This window comes from Leuciscus leuciscus, assembly GCF_965113295.1.
Source record: "Leuciscus leuciscus genome assembly, chromosome: 1".
Classification (NCBI taxonomy): Eukaryota; Metazoa; Chordata; class Actinopteri; order Cypriniformes; family Leuciscidae; genus Leuciscus; species Leuciscus leuciscus.
Genome location: NC_138725.1, coordinates 14,766,533 through 14,785,653, shown reverse-complemented (window position 1 = coordinate 14,785,653; position 19,121 = coordinate 14,766,533). Strand labels below are relative to the sequence as shown.

General features: G+C 40.0%; 2 protein-coding genes across 11 annotated transcripts in view; one reads left to right on the top strand and one right to left on the bottom strand.

The window, feature by feature from the left end:
* Nucleotides 1-19,121, top strand: part of LOC309499174 (uncharacterized protein) — a 151,892-nt gene that overhangs the window by 119,939 nt on the left and 12,832 nt on the right. For 3 of the 7 annotated variants that reach the window (XM_082170326.1, XM_082170325.1, XM_082170324.1), the window contains one exon: nt 15,528-15,624. In XM_082170326.1, coding sequence (XP_082026452.1) covers nt 15,528-15,597 — 70 coding nt within the window. In that variant the 3' untranslated portion in view covers nt 15,598-15,624. Of the gene's footprint in view, nt 1-262; nt 1,006-15,527; nt 15,625-15,776; nt 16,621-19,121 lie in introns of those variants that run through there. The other 4 variants (XM_082170328.1, XM_082170329.1, XM_082170327.1 and 1 more) reach the window with 3 other exon arrangements.
* Nucleotides 1,137-8,008, bottom strand: LOC309500541 (uncharacterized protein). Of its 4 annotated transcripts, none has more exons than XM_082172153.1 (9): nt 3,675-8,008; nt 3,247-3,545; nt 3,026-3,116; nt 2,837-2,953; nt 2,419-2,494; nt 2,075-2,332; nt 1,759-1,930; nt 1,483-1,631; nt 1,137-1,370 (listed from the first exon to the last, which is right to left on the bottom strand). In XM_082172153.1, exons 1-9 carry the CDS (start codon nt 3,711-3,713, stop codon nt 1,183-1,185), a joined length of 1,389 nt encoding a protein of 462 aa, XP_082028279.1. In that variant the 5' UTR covers nt 3,714-8,008; the 3' UTR covers nt 1,137-1,182. The 4 variants fall into 4 exon arrangements, with proteins under 4 accessions (XP_082028279.1, XP_082028277.1, XP_082028278.1 ...); XM_082172151.1 differs by having other exon boundaries at nt 2,837-3,116; nt 3,675-4,305; nt 4,520-8,008; XM_082172152.1 differs by having other exon boundaries at nt 2,837-3,116; nt 3,675-3,800; nt 4,095-8,007.

Sequence of the window (19,121 nt, the reverse complement as noted above, 5' to 3'; positions counted from 1 at the left end):
TTTGTTTTGCGAATTATAGCTTATTCTCATTTCAGGCAGGATCACGGTCCCCTTGAAGTCAGCACACACGAGTATGTTTACAATTGAGTTATTTTATCCATATTTTTTTTATCATATAAAACATACAACCAACTTTTCTGTAGTTATGTAAGGCATCTATAGCTTTCAAAGAAATACAACATTGAAGAGTACCATACTTAATGCATGAGTAATTACATTTAGATAAAAACCAACATCAAGTTTGCTAAATCCCTATCCCTAGGCAATACAGCATACAGGCAGGCTGTACGTTGGGCATATGGCATTCTGGGGAGGCATATACATAAGCCGATACCATCCTGCGTGGTTTCAGCCATCCGACATCACTTCCAAGAAGGTGCCTACAACGGATTTGAAAGGCCTCATTTGAAGATTAGCCCTTTCAGTTTTTTAAGAGTTTAGTGGTATGTTTGTGTTGTTGTGAGCTTACATCCCCAACCCCCTCATTGAAATAAATCTAAAAAACAGTAGACAGAAGACATGAATTTAATTTCAATAAAATTTGTTTATTATTATTTGGTTATTGTTATTATACCTGTGAAACAGATTAAATCTGAAAAGACTCAAAGGTTTGACAAAATGTGATACATTTAGTACAGTATCTTGCTATATGATTTTGGAAGTCCTAGCAAACTGAATAAATCTGAAGAGTCAAAGCTTAGACAAAATTTTAAACATTTATTAGATGGTTGCGTTCTGGGACTCACACATGCACAAACACATGCAAAGTGACCGATGACAAAACAACAACTAAAAGCTCCCACCACCAGGTACAATTACAAGCAAATAAAAGACAATGCAACACTAACATGCAACAGCACACAATGAACAGACCATGGCAAACGACATGCAGAATTGCAGTGACAGGATCCCACCACCAAGTAAAATTACAGAACAAAAGGAGAAGGCGCAACCAACAAACAACCACTACAAGCACACAGAACACAAACAAAACAAAAACATGCAGCATGCAAAAAATAATGAAGGGTACCGAGAACGATACATACCCACTCACTCATACCTTCACTGCGTGCGGTAGGGTCATGACTAAAAAAAAACAGAGGTTATGTTACAGTTGCCAATTACAAATATAAAATCACAAAATTAGGAAATGATTATGATTATTAATAACAGATTCTAAATTCAACTTTTGCTAAAACGTGATTTTTGTGTAAGATACAAGTTAACTGCTTCCTGTTTTGGAATTTGATTAAAGGATTTTGAGATGGGGACAGGGCAGGTGCTATTCAAGGAACCACTGGATTCTCTGAGTGCCGCAGGCGATCTGGTGTAGCTTTCTTGTAAAGACTGTATGAGTGCTGATGCATATCCTGGGGAAATGAAAAACATTCACTGAAACAAACAATGAGATCACATTCACTGATTACCAAGGTCTCATGCACACATATCCAAATATGATGGAAACTGACTGAAACTACTGACCATATGAGGCCTTCTGTTTAATTGGCCGGACTGTGTGTTCACCTTTCCGGAACCTCGGGTATTGCACGGCATACTTTGCAACACCACCACTTGTTTGCGCAACTTCGCGGCTGCCATTACAGTTGTAGTGCAGAGCTGCCAACAGAAGTCTATAGAAAATCACAAAACGAGAGCAGATTTTGAGATAGAAATATCAGATGTCTGTATGACATGCCAATATGAGATGTAGTTTAATAATTTAGTGGTAGTTTAGTTAATCCATTTCGCAACACTGACCTACTGTACATCCCAAGGTAAGAAAACCCTGTGTGTTTGGGAGCGAAGAGCAAGATGAGGGAGTGAAATGCCTCAAGGGAAAAGGTTTGGTGCTGTGGCGACAGCTGCTTCACATCCTTCAGCAAGGATGCCTTTGTGACAACACCCTCCAGTTTCACCGCAACCGTTGAGCCTGCAGAAAAAAGAAAAAAAAAGTCCCAAACAAAACATTTTGTTTTACCCTGATTAAATTGTATTAAAACACAGGTTCCAGCAAAAAATCTATCAGGTCACATTATCATTAAACCATAGAGTACACATATTTCATGGTGTATACCTGGTTCTAGCCACTCCTTTTTCCGTTGCTCCCCCTCCAGAGGTAGATGAGCACAACAGGGAAAGGCAGGAGTGTCATGCTCATGGATGTCCTGTATGTGGTTCACCATGCTCTTCCACTTGGCCTCCATGACATCTGGGTTGCCATCAGGAGTGGAGGCTGCAGTCCAGTAGAGGTGGTTTATAATTGCAGGCCTCCACAACATCAGGTCCCCACAGTCCTTTTCCTTGGCCGCCGTATCCAAAGCCTTGCTGAGACCTTGTTTACAACAAATGGAAAGTATTATATCGATGGAAATGTAATTTCAAGAATTACCTTAAAGCTTCCAACATCGGGATACATACCTTTCCCGACATGCCAGACATCAATGAAATGCCTTGTCCCCTCAGTACACATTTCCTCTCGCACCCACTTGGCAACCTTAAAAGTAATACATAAACTGTTAGGAAGCTTGCACTATCTTGCCATCAGTGCATCAGCATGAGTACATTCTTCTGGCATCAGTGTATATTATACCATCCCTGTCATCATTCAGGCCTGGCAGGATGAACAGGCTGTGGTCAGCAATGACCTCGGGGGGATGGGTGGTGACCAAATTGTTGCAGGTGACTGTAGTTAATGCACTATTTACATGGTCTGATATGCTTTGTCAGTGTAAGACTTACTTATTCTCAGGTCTCCTTGACATTTTGGCAAGAACTGAAACCACTCAGTAATAGAGGGGAGAATTTATACATCTATATTGTATATCTTTGTATTTACCTGGCGATGCCTGTCAGTGATGAGGGTCGACACTTGAAGATCCTGCCCCCTGAGGAGGGTTATGCTCCTCTTCAAACCCTCTAACTCGCACCAGTTGCTATTCGGGACCTCTGAGCACTGCAACATGACACAGTGTAAGTGGTGAAAGTGGATAAAGTTTATTTCTTTGTCTGATAACATCTCACTTACCTGGACAAGCTGAAGGTCGACAACCTTATTTATTCTCTCCTCAATCAGCGAGTAGGTCCCGTATTTCGCACAATGTCCAGGAGAGTCTGACCTGGGTATGATTATTTGTATTTATTTGTATTTTTTTGTAATTGTAATTATGTTAAAGATACAACATAGCACATCAGACCATGTCATCTGTAAACATGTCTCATATTAACATCAGGCAAATTTTGCATTACCTACAGTCCCCTGCTACAATCAGGCCACCCCCCATCTCCTTCAATTCACTTATTATAGTTGCTTGTTCTTCCTGCCAGGCCTGAATGACAATCGGGATGGTGTAGTAACGCTGGTGGCGGAAGAATGTATTTGCGCTGATACACTGTAAACCAAATAATGTCAGCATTCTGAGAGTTTGGGTTGGTAGACATCCCGAAAAATGAATTGCCCCACTCAGAAGTAGGTTGCAGGCTGGCATGTTTCTGTGCAAAAGTGGCTGGTTTTGCCAGAACCGCTGGAAGCCACATGTTGCACAGACCTACCATATGCAGAAAATAAATCAGAAAATGATCAGGTCACTGTGGAATAAGTAAAACACTAAAATCCAAACATTACTGAAATTATAAAAGGTTCACTCTATATAATTTTTCAAACATGTTCTTCTTACCTGGTTTATTTTGATAAATGTGCCAGCCTGCTGCACCATCCTACCGTTAGATTCACTACAACAAGCAGGGCAATGGTGAACAGGGCCATCAGCTGGTCTTTGCACACAATGTATTTATCTGGAACACTGTAAAACAAAAAGAGAATATTAGATACTTCATTCATCCCAGGGGGAATGTGTGTATCCAGTAGCTTATACAACCACACTGCAACACAACACACATACAAACATATCTCACACACATGAAAATAACTCACAGAAATGTAAAAAGTAAAGTAAAGGGCATGTAAAGTGATGCAAAGGCTTGGTAGGGACTGACCCTGTGATACATTGACCCCATGACAAGGTGCTATGGTAGACAGACATCACAGTTTAGCTAGCCATCAATGGTGCTGAAAGTTAGGAGGCTTATCGTCTCACTTTAGGTCAGAGTCACTTGGATGAGGTGGCGGCTCCTCATATGATGCCTCCTCATCTGAGGACACGTCCTCTTCATCAGGCACCCAGGATGTGTCACTTCTGATGAAAGACGCCTCTTCATCACTATTATCAGGACTGGCAAGGGGTGTAGATGTTCTTATGCGTGTGGTCTGTGTCCCCACACTGACCATCTTGGGCCTTACCTGCACAGCTGTGTCAGAGAAGCATAAGACAAACATAGCCACAATGACAATGATGGTATAATAATGCTGCTATGTTTTGGTTTAAACAACAATAGCTTATTAATCAGTGTACATATATATGAATGTGAATAATACATACAGTGTGATTTTGGAATATGTTTACAGATGTTTAGCCTCCACTACAACCCTGAACCCCAGACTAAAATATATCCCTAGACTTACCAAAGGACTTTCCATGAGGTTTCAGATCACACTGTGACCCAGTGTGACATAGGCCAGATGCAGGTGGAAGGGTTTCGGGCTCAGGAATGTCAGGATTTTCTTGGGGTGTTACATTTTCCAAAATCTTGTGTGAGAACCAGTGAAAACGGGGGAGAATCACAAACATAATGAGTAAGAAAGTATGCAAACATGTATTTATATAATACATTGTCTAACACAGGTCGTATGAGCAAACACTCGTGGCAAAGCATTTAACGTTTGGGAGCTATGCGAGAAGATAGCCTTATCACTACTCCTAACTTTCAGCACCATGGCTAGCTAAAGTGTGATATCTGTCTGCCTCGGGTATGCTAATATTTACTTCTGGATATTTTCATTTAGCTTTGGAAATGTTCACGAAGTATGGTTTTCTAATAATTCTAGTAGTATTAGTCGTAAGACGTTAGAGGGAGTGCACTCTCAAAAACAAAGTAAAGGCGAAGCGAGGTGGCACTGGTATTTGTTGCGCTCTTCAGACGAACAACGTCTAGCTCTGCCACCAGTACGCTCAGGCCAATCCAAACTTTTTCATCCGTCCTCACTGGTGGTAGAACGCGCTACCAGTCCCTAACGTTATAAGTTACTAGAGCAGGGACATCCCTCTTCAAAAAACTCACGAAGACCCAGCTCCTTAGAGAATATCTCCTCTCGTAGCACTACTTACAACTAACCTGGCTAATTCTGGCAATTACCACCTGACTAGAACTGACACTTGACTGTACAAAAACAGCTCTCACTGACGCACATACTGAGCTAACGTTAACTTGCTAGCCAACTATTGTAGAATAGCTGAGACTTACCTCAGTGAACTCTGGCTTTCGGCGGGCACACCTAATCTTCACAGGCTTCTTTATCCGGACAGGACAGGCAGAGGTGCAGGAATGGGAATGCCGTGAGGGAATGGCATCCGAAATGAGTTTAACCCGGCATTTAAACCCCATGTTAAGCCGACGCATATCTCCAGGGTCATAGTCATCGTCAGTGAAGTGCTCGCTGCATATGACGGCTGACTCGGTCACAGAGGCAGCAGTAAAATCCGCCCGCTTGGTAGCCACAAACCTCACCCAGGAACGAATCAACCTTTTGCCCTTGGGGAAATCGTGGACCCTGTGCCCTGTTTTTGAAGAATTTGTACATCCCGCACAAACACAACGGTTTACCATTTTTCTAGCGTACTATGGATTATGCCGGTAACTCTGCTAGTGAGTTCCTCTTATGACATCACGCCTCATCTAGTGGAAGGGAGCGGGAGTGCTTAAAACCACTGTTAAAAGTGCCAACCTTTCATATTATATTCAGCATTTTGGTATAAAAAACAATGGTGGGCGGTTTTTATCTTTATGTTTAATAAACACATTGCATTATCTTCGTGAAAAATTTAACCTGCAACTTACACTTTAAGTAAAAAAAATGGATGATACTAACTTAAGTGAATTTTTATAAATATATAAAATATAGTAATTGTAAAAAAATTGTGCTCTTGGGCATTAAGTTGGGCAACTTAAAGTAGTATTTTACATAATGCTGTAATGTGCATCAACTTAAAGTAGTATTTTACAGTCTGTTAAGTAAAAAATTGGACGATACTAACTTAAGTGAATTTTTATAAATATATAAAATATAGTATCAATTATAATTATGTTTTTAACAAAAGAAGAGATGCATCTATAATGTCGTTGTAACTGAACAGTGGAACTCTGTAATCTAGATAAATAATTTAGGAAAAGGAAAAAAAAACTGCTCTTGGGCATCAAGTTGGGCAACTTAAAGTAGCATTTTACGTAATGCTGTAATGTACATCAACTTAAAGTAGTATTTTACAGTCTGTTAAGTAAAAAATTGGACGATACTAACTTTCAAGTGAATTTTTGTAAATACAGGTCCTTCTCAATAAATTAGCATATTGTGATAAAGTTCATTATTTTCCCTAATGTAATGATAAAAATTAAACTTTCATATATTTTAGATTCATTGCACACCAACTGAAATATTTCAGGTCTTTTATTGTTTTAATACTGATGATTTTGGCATACAGCTCATGAAAACCCAAAATTCCTGTCTCAATAAATTAGCATATTTCATCCGACCAATAAAAGAAAAGTGTTTTTAATACAAAAAAAAAGTCAACCTTCAAATAATTATGTTCAGTTATGCACTCAATACTTGGTCGGGAATCCTTTTTGCAGAAATGACTGCTTCAATGCGGCGTGGCATGGAGGCAATCAGCCTGTGGCACTGCTGAGGTGTTATGGAGGCCCAGGATGCTTCGATAGCGGCCTTAAGCTCATCCAGAGTGTTGGGTCTTGCGTCTCTCAACTTTCTCTTCACAATATCCCACAGATCCTCTATGGGGTTCAGGTCAGAAGAGTTGGCAGGCCAATTGAGCACAGTAATACCATGGTCAGTAAACCATTTACCAGTGGTTTTGGCACTGTGAGCAGGTGCCAGGTCATGCTGAAGAATGAAATCTTCATCTCCATAAAGCTTTTCAGCAGATGGAAGCATGGAGTGCTCCAAAATCTCCTGATAGCTAGCTGCATTGACCCTGCCCTTGATAAAACACAGTGGACCAACACCAGCAGCTGACATGGCACCCCAGACCATCACTGACTGTGGGTACTTGACACTGGACTTCAGGCATTTTGGCATTTCCTTCTCCCCAGTCTTCCTCCAGACTCTGGCACCTTGATTTCCGAATGACATGCAAAATTTGAGCAACCACTGAGCAACAGTCCAGTGCTGCTTCTCTGTAGCCCAGGTCAGGCGCTTCTGCCGCTGTTTCTGGTTCAAAAGTGGCTTGACCTTGGGAATGCGGCACCTGTATCCCCATTTCCTGCACACGCCTGTGCACGGTGGCTCTGGATGTTTCTACTCCAGACTCAGTCCACTGCTTCCGCAGGTCCCCCAAGGTCTGGAATCGGTCCTTCTCCACAATCTTCCTCAGGGTCAGGTCACCTCTTCTCGTTGTGCAGCGTTTTTTGCCACACTTTTTCCTTCCCACAGACTTCCCACTGAGGTGCCTTGATACAGCACTCTGGGAACAGCCTATTCGTTCAGAAATTTCTTTCTGTGTCTTACCCTCTTGCTTGAGGGTGTCAATGATGGCCTTCTGGTCAGCAGTCTTACCCATGATTGCGGTTTTGAGTAATGAACCAGGCTGGGAGTTTTTAAAAGCCTCAGGAATCTTTTGCAGGTGTTTAGAGTTAATTAGTGAATTCAGATGATTAGGTTAATAGCTCGTTTAGAGAACCTTTTCATGATATGGTAATTTATTGAGACAGGAATTTTGGGTTTTCATGAGCTGTATGCCAAAATCATCAGTATTAAAACAATAAAAGACCTGAAATATTTCAGTTGGTGTGCAATGAATCTAAAATATATGAAAGTTTAATTTTTATCATTACATTATGGAAAATAATGAACTTTATCACAATATGCTAATTTATTGAGAAGGACCTGTAAATCAAATATAGTATCAATTATAATTATGTCTTTAACAAAAGAAGAGATGCATTTGTAACGTCGTTGTAACTGAACAGTGGGACTCTGGAATTCTGTAATCCAGATAGATTTAGAAACAAAAAGAAAAAAAACATGTGATGTTCGGCATTTTCAGCAGTGAACAACTGCAAGTGTAAGTGTGTATAAATATGTTAGTCAATGTTTGTATGTGTGTGTTTGTGTGTTGTGGAACATATCTCTTAAGATTAACTTATATGGTGGCAACTGAGTGTTGTCTTTTTTTGTTATTGAAAGGGTTATTTAGCTTTTTTTGTTGTTTTAAGAGCCTGAAGCTCATTTTTCCTGGGTTGACTTTTTTGGCTTGTCAACCTTTTCTGAGGGCAGACAAGGTACTGGAAGATTTCTGTCTGTGATGTTTTCGGTAGTTTTGGTTTGGGCAGTGGCAGGTGTTTGTGTTGTGTTTGGTTGTTTTTTCACTTTCTTTGGTTGTTGATCATCTGTAGACAGCTTTTCCTGTGCAATGTGCTTCAGTGTATGTGGAGTGTTTTCTTCAGTTATGGATGCACAGAGCTCTTCATCACTGATGTGGTGTTCTTCTCTGTCTTGGGTTTGGATGATGGTTTTGGACAGTGCTGTTATCTGGTTTTCATTTGTGTATTCAACCATGACAGGGCCTGCCGTTATCAGGAATTCTTCAATGTCTTGCGAATCCATGTTGTTGAAGTCACATTGTTGTTTTAGGAATCTGTTGAGTATAGAATTGTTATTAATTGTTCTTGATTATTAATACTGAAAGTGAGTGTGCCATTGCATTTTGGTAGGTAGCTTCCGGTCTTGCGCAGTATTTTGCAGCTGTGGCATCTGTGGAATTGGTTTTTTGTTGTGAAGTCTTTTTGTGGGGCGTGGCATTTTGGGCACAGCTTCAACAAGTTAATTACTGCACCTTCAACTTCTGCAGTGAGATTGTTTAAGGTTGCCTTCTGGGTTGTTGCATCTGGCGGGGTAAATGCAATTTGCATTTCCAATGGCATGATTGTGGTTTGCCGAGTTGTGGTTAGTGTTGTCTTTCCGTTGAAATGTCTTGTGGTGAGATTTGTGAATGTGTAGGAGTTGTTTGTTTTTACCAAGTCAATATGACCCTCCCACAATGCCAGTTCTATATCAGCAGTTGTATCAGCAATGAAGCAGGTTCGGACCTCGAATTCTTCGTTTCGAATAGTGATTGTGTTGCTTGAAGGTTGCATGTCGTAGACAGCAGCTTCTAATCTGGAGATCTGCAGGTGATAAAAGATATTTTTTAACATGTTCAGTGTGTTTATTTAACCTTATTTAACATGATAAAAGGTATTTGACAAAATATAAATGGTTGGTGTATATCTTTGTTGCATTTTAAATTAAAATGTATTTGTAGTGTGTAGAATTTTTTTTGTTAATTGTAGTGTATTCGTGTTCTTTATTCAACAAAAAGGAAAAGTAGTAATTAAAAAAATATTTTTTAATCACTAAACAATTTGGTTATAATTATTGCTGATAATGAGACTTACTGTACTTGGTTATGTGTCAACAACTGTAAGAATTAGTAACATCATATATCAGGGTTTCTGCAGGTTTCAGTAAGTCAAATTTAAGACCTTTTTAAGACATTTTAAGACTATAAAGATTGAAATTTAAGATCTACACGACACATTATCCAAGTTAGATAGATAGTTACCTCAGGATCATTAGAGTATCTATCTATCTATCTTTCTATCTATCTAGGATTATCTGATGTGTGTGTGAGAGAGAGAGGGAGAGGTATTTTTTTAATAGAAAATTGTACTTTCATATTATACTGTAAAAACACAATTATTGTTGATTTTAGTTGATCATAGTAGATCATAACTAGAGAGGAAATGATGAGATAATTAAAGTGACTAAAATGATCACGGTTATCACAGAATCCTGTTCAAAATTATGAGCGCACTAAAGAATGTTTGTTTTGTTTGTTGTTATTGTATGTGATGTATATACACATACATTGACGTTTATGATGGAGATATGATTGGAAAAGTGTATATTTTGTAATAGCATTCATAATTTGGTTTTGTAAATTGATAGTTTAATAAAAAAAATAATTATGAGTGCGTTTGGTGCGCGCCTACATTTGAACAAACTTGAGTGGCAGCGTGCAAAAGATGCGATATGTGAACGGCCCCTGGTGAGCTAGTTCATATCAAGCCACGAGTTATTGGTAGCATGCGAGCAACGTGTTGGAGATCCCTTCTCTAGGGCTCTGCTTTGTGGGGTACAAATTGATACTTTTTTGCTACTTAGTAATAACTTGTTGCGGCTAGTGTTTCTGGAAATGATCAAGGGTAAAGACTTTAAGACCTAGGATGAAAATCTGGCCGTTTTTAAGACTTTTAAAGGCCTTAAATTTAAAGTTCAGAGTTTTAGGACATTTAAGAACTTTTTAAGTAAACCAGTTCCGAGTTTGTTTAATGCTATTGAATGGCTTGATGTTGTTTGATGCTTGAAAAAAAGTGTACTGGATAAAATAAGTGTACAAAAGAAAATCACATTTTAAAATATTTTTTTACTACTAATGTCTGTTGCTTGTCTAATGTCTATGGGATGTCTGCAAGTTTGAATTGACAAGGTTAGCACCACCAAGAGGCTCAGTCCCACAATTTTTTTTATGTGTCCTCAGAGTGAGCCCATACATATGTGTGTCAATTTTGGTGAAAATATCTCAATTTGCTTCGGAGTTATAGACATTTATATGGAAAAACACGTAAAAGACACATGACTTTGATTGAATTTTACTACCCCTTACTATCAGTATTTTCGCATTTGGGCATTGGCACATTGCTATCGACCTTTGTTTCCAAACTTCTGACGGTGGTTTCGTCTCGATCGGAGAAGCGGTTTCGAAGATATCGCCAAATGTTTTTTAAGCGCTAAATCACAACGCTACACAAACCGTAAGGCGAAACCTAGCATGTTTGGTATCGTAGGACTCGGCAAGGATTCAGGAGTCTAATGAGATGAGTCTCGTGAAAATAAGTCGACCACACCCAAAGTTATAAGCATTTGAAAAAAAAGTTTCACCACTAGGTGGTGCTGTTTCGAAACTTCTCATGCTCCTTCAGGGCATCATGCTGATGACCCATACCAAGTTTCGTAACAATCCGTTTATGCGTTCTTAAAATACAGCATTTTAGCACAAAATTCAAAATGGCCGACAGTCAAAATGGCCGATATGGTAAAATTGGATATCAGTCGACTCAGCATGTCGCCCTGAATCTAACGAGACCAATTTTATGATTTTTGGACAAACTGTTTTGTCCGGACCAGTAGGTGTCGCTGCGCCGAAACGCAGCAAGTAGCCTCAGGTCATGCTTGTGATGACATGTACCAAGTTTGGTCTGAATCCGATAAACCGTTGCGGAGATACAGCCTTACATCTGTTTTTGCAGGCGCTACGTAAAATTTGTTCGAGCTAGGGCTGGGTACCGAACTTCGATACTTTTATGGTATCGAAAAAAATACTCCAATTCTATGAGTATCGAAAAATTCTTTATCTTTCGGTGCCAAATTTCGGTTCCATCTGAGCGCGTAAGCGCAAGCTTATCTGTCCTCTCTGCATATTGACAAAGAGCGGAGCTCCGACCCACACACACACGGAGAGGTGCGGACGGATTAAACTGTTTGCAGTTTTGCTGAAGTCACAGAGAGTCACGGTTGGTCTCAAGTGTGGTAACAGTTTTTTAAAACTTCACGCAGACAGCGTTTGCTGCGATATGATATTAATTTAATGGCGAGCAGAAAGCGGTCGCGGTGCTGTTGACGTTACACTTCCTCTTACTAAACAAGCAGCCACAATGGTGTTTTCTCTCCCCTGATGACTGACTGACAGGCAGTCATTTTATTAATGTTAGGCTATGTCTACATTAATCCGGATACATTTGAAAACGGCGTTTTCGTTTATAAACGCTCTCCGTCCACACTAGCGTTTTCATGCGTTTTCGGACGTTTCAGTGTGGATGAGAAACTTTTGAGAAACGCCTGAAAACGCTTAATTCACCTTACTGCGCATGTGTTAATCCCCACCAAAGATCACTGATATGATTCAGATGGAAAAATAAATAATGAAGTTATCGCGCAATTCGTCTGACAGGATAATTTTATTTAGTAAAATATCTCACCATTCACTGATGCGGTCCAGGTCGCACGCAGTCACCGTATGTTTGGTCTAAAACGCAACTGCTCTCATGTATTGCCGCGTTTTCAAATGTATCCACTATGGAGTGCGTTTTCAAAAAAGCTTCATTTTCATTAATAAAAACGCCGTCTCCGTGTGGACGGAAGGCCAAAACGGAGAGAAAAATATACGTTTTGTGGACATGCTAAGTGAGTAGTTTTACCAGATTTTTTATTTTATTTTGATAACTGTTTTGATTCACAATTAAGGTGGAAAATAAAAGCTTTGTGTTTAATGTATTTTTGTTGATGTTGAAATTAATTTTAAAACATATGGTATCGAAAAAAGTATCGTTAGGAATCGGTATCGAAACTGAGGTATCGAAATTGGCACCGGATCGAAAAATTCTGAACGATGCCCAGCCCTAGTTCGAGCGTTTATCGAAAACGGTTTGACGAATCAATTTGAATTCCATAACTTTTGGTCAGCACTTTTGCCATTTATAGCGCCACCTATGGTCCGATCTGCATGAAACTCGGCACGCTTCTTCACCATGTCATGACACATATGCTCAGCGATTTTCGTGATGTTCTGAGTTTTTGTATAGGATTTATAGGCTTTCGACTGTATTTTGCCCCGCCCATTTTCCAAATGAACCTGTTATAGCCAACCAAATGCAAAAATTCTACTTTTTTTCCGATAACTATTGATCGAGAGAGTCCAGAGAAATGTCCTAGACTGGTTTGGTTCCGATCTGGCGAAAAACCTAGGACTAGTTCGCAAAAGTAGGTTTCGGACAAAATTCGACATAGCAGAACAATTTTCTGACCTAAATCGAAATTGGAAATAGCCATTTTGTCCGCCTTGAGCCAGGGAAACGCAGTGGTGTAGGACACTTGAGTCTAGGACAAACGGTCTAGGAGTTATGGGCGATTTAGTACTTTTGCACTAAATCTGTAGCTGTAGCACAACGTAAAATTTGTTTGTGCGGTATTCGAGAACGGTTTGACGAATCAACACGAATTCCATAACTTTTTGTCGGCACGGTCTGGAGATGATACGATTCGATTTTGGTGAAAATCGGACAAACGGTCTAGGAGGAGTTCGAAAAAGTAGGTTTTGATTGAAAATCAAGAAGGCGGACAGGAAGTTCGGCCAAATATGGCAAACTTGGTATCTATGTTCTCAGCGTGACCCAGGGAATCTATTAAGACCAGTGGCATTTCAATAGGCAGATTTATTCAAAAGTTATTAGCCTTTTTGGAAATGTTGTTATAACTTTTGACCACAAGGTGGCGCTGGTTCGAAACTTCTCACGCTCCTTCAGGGTATTCTGCTGATGACCCATACCAAGCTTCGTAACAATCCGTTCATGCGTTCTTAAAATACAGCATTTTAGCACAAAATTCAAAATGGCCGACAGCCAAAATGGCCGATATGGTAAAATTGGATATTAGTCGACTCAGCATGTTGGCCTGAATCTAACGAGACCAATTTTATGATTTTTGGGCAAACTATTCAGAAGTTATAAGCAAAAATAAAAATGTTTCATATCTCCGGACCAGTAGGTGGCCCTGCGCCGAAATGCAGCATGTAGCCTCAGGTCATGGTTGGGATGACATGTACCAAGTTTGGTCTGAATCCAATAAAGCGGTGCGGAGATACAGCCTTACGTCTGTTTTCGCAAGCGCTACGTAAAATTTGTTGGTGGGTTTTTTCGAAAATTGCTAAGCGAATCAACTTGAATTCCATAACTTTTTGTCGGCATGGTCTGTAGATGATCTGGTTCAATTTTCGTGAAAATCGGAGCAACGGCCTAGGAGGAGTTCGAAAAAGTAGGTTTTTCGAAAAATTCTAAATGGCGGAAAACTTTCCATGATGGAAAATGACGTCATAGGGTGCAATCGAATCGTCTTGAGCTAGGGAATCAGAGGAAAGGGGAATTTTGTTTCTAGCCCTTGTGGTTCAAAAGTTATTAGCATAAACATGAGTGCCAATTTGGACAGCTGGTGGCGCTAGAGGGAATGAGTTGGAGACTCCAAATTTGCTATGGTGACTGTTCAGTCTGTCCTCTATCAGTGTGCCAAATTGCACAACTTTCCCGCAAGCGGTTCTATGGGCTGCCATAGACTCCCAGAGCGGAAGAAAAAGAAGAATTATTTTTGGTACGCCAACAGATACAATAGGTGCCTACGCACATTCTGTGCTTGGCCCCTAATGATTCGAGCTTTGTGACATGGTGCATTATCCTGCTGGAAGTAGCCATCAGAGGATGGGTACATGGTGGTCATAAAGGGATGGACATGGTCAGAAACAATGCTCAGGTAGGCCGTGGCATTTAAACGATGCCCAATTGGCACTAAGGGGCCTAAAGTGTGCCAAGAAAACATCCCCCACACCATTACACCACCACCACCAGCCTGCACAGTGGTAACAAGGCATGATGGATCCATGTTCTCATTCTGTTTACGCCAAATTCTGACTCTACCATCTGAATGTCTCAACAGATATCGAGACTCATCAGACCAGGCAACATTTTTCCAGTCTTCAACTGTCCAATTTTGGTGAGCTTGTGCAAATTGTAGCCTCTTTTTCCTATTTGTAGTGGAGATGAGTGGTACCCAGTGGGGTCTTCTGCTGTTGTAGCCCATCCGCCTCAAGGTTGTGCGTGTTGTGGCTTCACAAATGCTTTGCTGCATACCTCGGTTGTAACGAGTGGTTATTTCAGTCAAAGTTGCTCTTCTATCAGCTTGAATCAGTCGGCCCATTCTCCTCTGACCTCTAGCATCAACAAGGCATTTTCGCCCACAGGACTGCCGCATACTGGATGTTTTTCCCTTTTCACACCATTCTTTGTAAACCCTAGAAATGGTTGTGTGTGAAAATCCCAGTAACTGAGCAGATTGTGAAATACTCAGACCGGCCCGTCTGGCACCAACAACCATGCCACGTTCAAAATTGCTTAAATCACCTTTCTTTCCCATTCTGACATTCAGTTTGGAGTTCAGGAGATTGTCTTGACCAAGACCACACCCCTAAATGCATTGAAGCAACTGCCATGTGATTGGTTGATTAGATAATTGCATTAATGAGAAATTGAACAGGTGTTCCTAATAATCCTTTAGGTGAGTTTATAATAACAAGCAATAATTAGTTCAAATAAAGTATTAAAGTAAGTAATCATTTGGGTTTTATTGAACAACACTGTTAGGTTACATGATCAAGGTCACTATTTTTTTTAACATGTGATTAGCCTTAGTACTTGAAATATTGATTATTCCTCTCGCATCATGTCTGTAAGAAATGAAACTTGTTTGTTTTTAGCAGAACTACCAGAAAGCATCTGGAAGGAGAGGACAGAGAGAACGCCAGTGATCCAGAACCTGCAGAATGAAACATCATGATACTGAAGAGCAAAAAGGTTGGTGTTTATTCTTGATTCCTCATTCATTCTTCATGATGAAGAACATGCTGATGCTCACCAGATTTACATTGTTTCATGACCAAACTATCCATCCATCCATCCATCCATCCATCTTCTTCCGCTTATCCGGGGCCGGGTTGCGGGGGCAGCAGTCTAAGCAGGGATGCCTAGACATCCCTCTCCCTAGACACTTCCTCCAGCTCTTCCAGGGGGGCACAGAGGCGTTCTGTCAGAGAGCCTCTTAGCAGGCCTCGTCAGAAGACCTCGTCTCCCCTAGACCTTCTTCTATTGGTGGAACATCTCAAAAACATTTTATATTACATGTTTTTCTTCCAGCGCATCCCAACACCAGCATTTACAGATTTTTGGGTACTTTTCCATTCTCTTATCCTTGTGACCCATTTTCTGCTTGGCATTATAGCATTTAGACTTTTACATGAGACAAGGCAAATTCTCCAACACGTCGGCCAATACTGAGTCGGCGTTCTGACGTAGAACAATGTAAACAGGGTAGGAGAATGACAGGGAAGAGAAGAAATTGATGAATAAAGTCATTATTTTTGTTTTGTTTTTGTAAAACAAAAAGTATTCTAGTCTCTTCTTAAACCGGAGTCTGTAAGTTTCGCCTCTTTGTCGCCATCTCCGTTTGAAATCTGCAATTGCATTTATTTGTGGAATTATCTTTACATGCGTTGTGTATCAGCACGGCTCCTGAGCACGGATAAATAGTCTTGAGGTGTATGTGTGGGCTGTCAGTCAATGCACCAGTGTGGATATTCACTGTACTTCAGAATTACAGATACGACCTCCAGATACGAAGGAAAATGTAATCTGAACAAGTAACATATCTACAAGTAACTTTTGTTCTGATCAACTGGTGATTAAATCTAACGATCGCAAAGTTAGCTCAGATCACGTAAAACCGTGCAAATTATTATTGTTATACTTTGTTCTCAAATTGTTAATGTAATCAACACTACGTGACTATGCATTTAAAGCGACACTATGTAACTTTTCAACCTTCATAATATATTTCCAAGATCCTTGTGATGGTACATCGACTTACAATAGGTTGAATGACACGTCTGCCATAGCCTGACAGGGTCTGTATCGCTTTTACTGGCACTATGTAACTTCGGTGTTCGGGTAGTAACAAGAGCACAAAAAGAACTACAAAATTCGACTGCTTTACGGCATACGTCACTTCCCCCACCACTTCGTCAAATTTGGACGTGAGAGGCCAACCAGCGTTTGTTTTCGGCTTTCGTGCGTATGTTTTTGTCATGGGGGTTGTTTACACCTGGCCACTTCATGCATTTTCTCAGATCGGATAGCTATCCGATCGTGAAAAGTCCAGGTTTAATGCCCTCCGAAACGCATTTGAGACGGATTTGAATCCGATCCCTCAAACCACTTCAGGAGGAGATCTGAGACGCATTCCAGATGAAACTGGACAAGTGTAAATGCATATGGTTTTTGAAACCACATATGTAAATTGTACTCCCAAAAATGCTTAAAAAAAAACAAAAAAAAAACGTGTGAGAGCGTTGTATAGGCTATTATGTTACAAATATGACGACGCGCTGGAACACGCATCACCGCAGATGAGCAACTGCATCAAGCCAACGTGCAAACTATCGCAAATCAAAGTGAAAGTAAGTCGCAGACGCTTATCACACAATCTTCATCATTAAAAGTAAAGAAACGAAATGATCTTACCAGGGCTGTTACTGCTCTCTCTTATTGCGGTCTTTGATTTTGAAATTTTAGCTGATGATCTATAAAATGCAGCTCATATCTGTTGCTTTCGGTGACGTGAACTCCATTAAATCTGCATAAAGCGCAATAATTGAAGATCGAATTTAAATCCGTTTCGCAAAAATACATTTATGTGACCAGGTGTAAATGGAATCGTTTTGATAAATCAGATAGCTATGCCTCACGAATTAGTTTGCCAGCTGAACTCAGGTGTTGTGAGGTGTATTTATCACGTAGTCCTCCTGAGGGATATCAGACGACGCTGTAGATTGATTCCTGCGATTATCATGAGAACAGCTTTCAATATCTCACATAATTATCATAAATAAGCCTAACTTAGAGGTTGTAAATAGTGTAAACGAGCACAATTTGCAAACTATTATGATAAATTGCAATAATCATGTCTAATGACATCATAACGGCCAATGTTATGAAATAATGCGACGTACATTTAACTTAATTGATGTTATCTGGCATTTTGTAATGTTTACATTCCAATAAAAACAACACAAATTAAATTATACAGTAGGCCTAGACTATAGACTATTTACTTGTGATTTAGCTGCAATCATGTAAAAATTTTATAATATAATTTACGACAGTGCAAGTATTCCACAGCGACTCTAGGGGTCGCTGTTTGACAAAAACACAATTTCTACTTAGTGTGGCTTTAAGGCTATAAATGATCCGCTACCTGCAGCAACTTCACATGCAAAATAGCCTACTAGCCGGGACTCCTTCTTTATGTATACAGACGTGACGTAATGACGCAGAGACGAACCGCGGCAAGCTCGTATTTCCCGTGGAAACCTACCAGTACCACTCAAATTAGAACCCGTTAAAAGCTTACCGCTGTGAATCAGGCTACGGTAAGGAGATGAAAATGTTTTATAGGTGGGTCTAAAATACAATTTTCAACTGAGATTGAAATTGATTCAACCTGGGAGACAAATTACTAGGGGGACAAAATTACTTAAGGAAGATGGCAGCATCATTATTTATTTTCTGTTAGTAAAATGTGTTGACTTTAGCAATCTTTGTTGCATAATGAACAAATGGAGACAGCTGTTTCCAAAAAATGGGGAGAAGCACTTTTTATGTTAGACCGACAAAACAACAAATAAAAATACATTTATAATGTGTAACAGACTTTGTTGGATTATGTCTCGAGAAATGCCGTAGATAGGCATGGGTCATGTGCACTTTTGGTACTGGAGTATCGCGGGGGTTTCTGAGTTAGTGATCTCATGTGTTGCATATAATAAAGTGGAGAAGAGTTCAAACGGCTATTGTTTATTGTTTTCTCATTTCTGAGTGTTAGGCGAACCCTGAATGAACGCTCGGCCACAAATGCTTTTTCCTCAGCGTCCGTCTGTCTGCTGGCAGATGGCCATTAGAGAGTGTTAAATTTGGCAAGTTTAAAAACTACAATATGCAATTAGAAAAAGAAATTAAATAAAAGCTGCCTTGCAAATGGCACGTAACTAGACAGAGGCCAGAAAAACCCGGTGCTTGAGCACTACCTATAAAACAAAAGGCAGATTAGGTAACCTAGATCAAACTTTATCACATTCATTAATCAGATATGATTGAAGTGAATTCAATCCTAGAAATAACCAGAGCAGATGTGACATGTAGAAAATATTTTTTGTAAGGTTGTGATGATCTCAGTAGATCAGAAGGAGTTTAACTGTGCGTTCACACCGGACGCGAATAGCGTGTCAAATTCGCGCCTG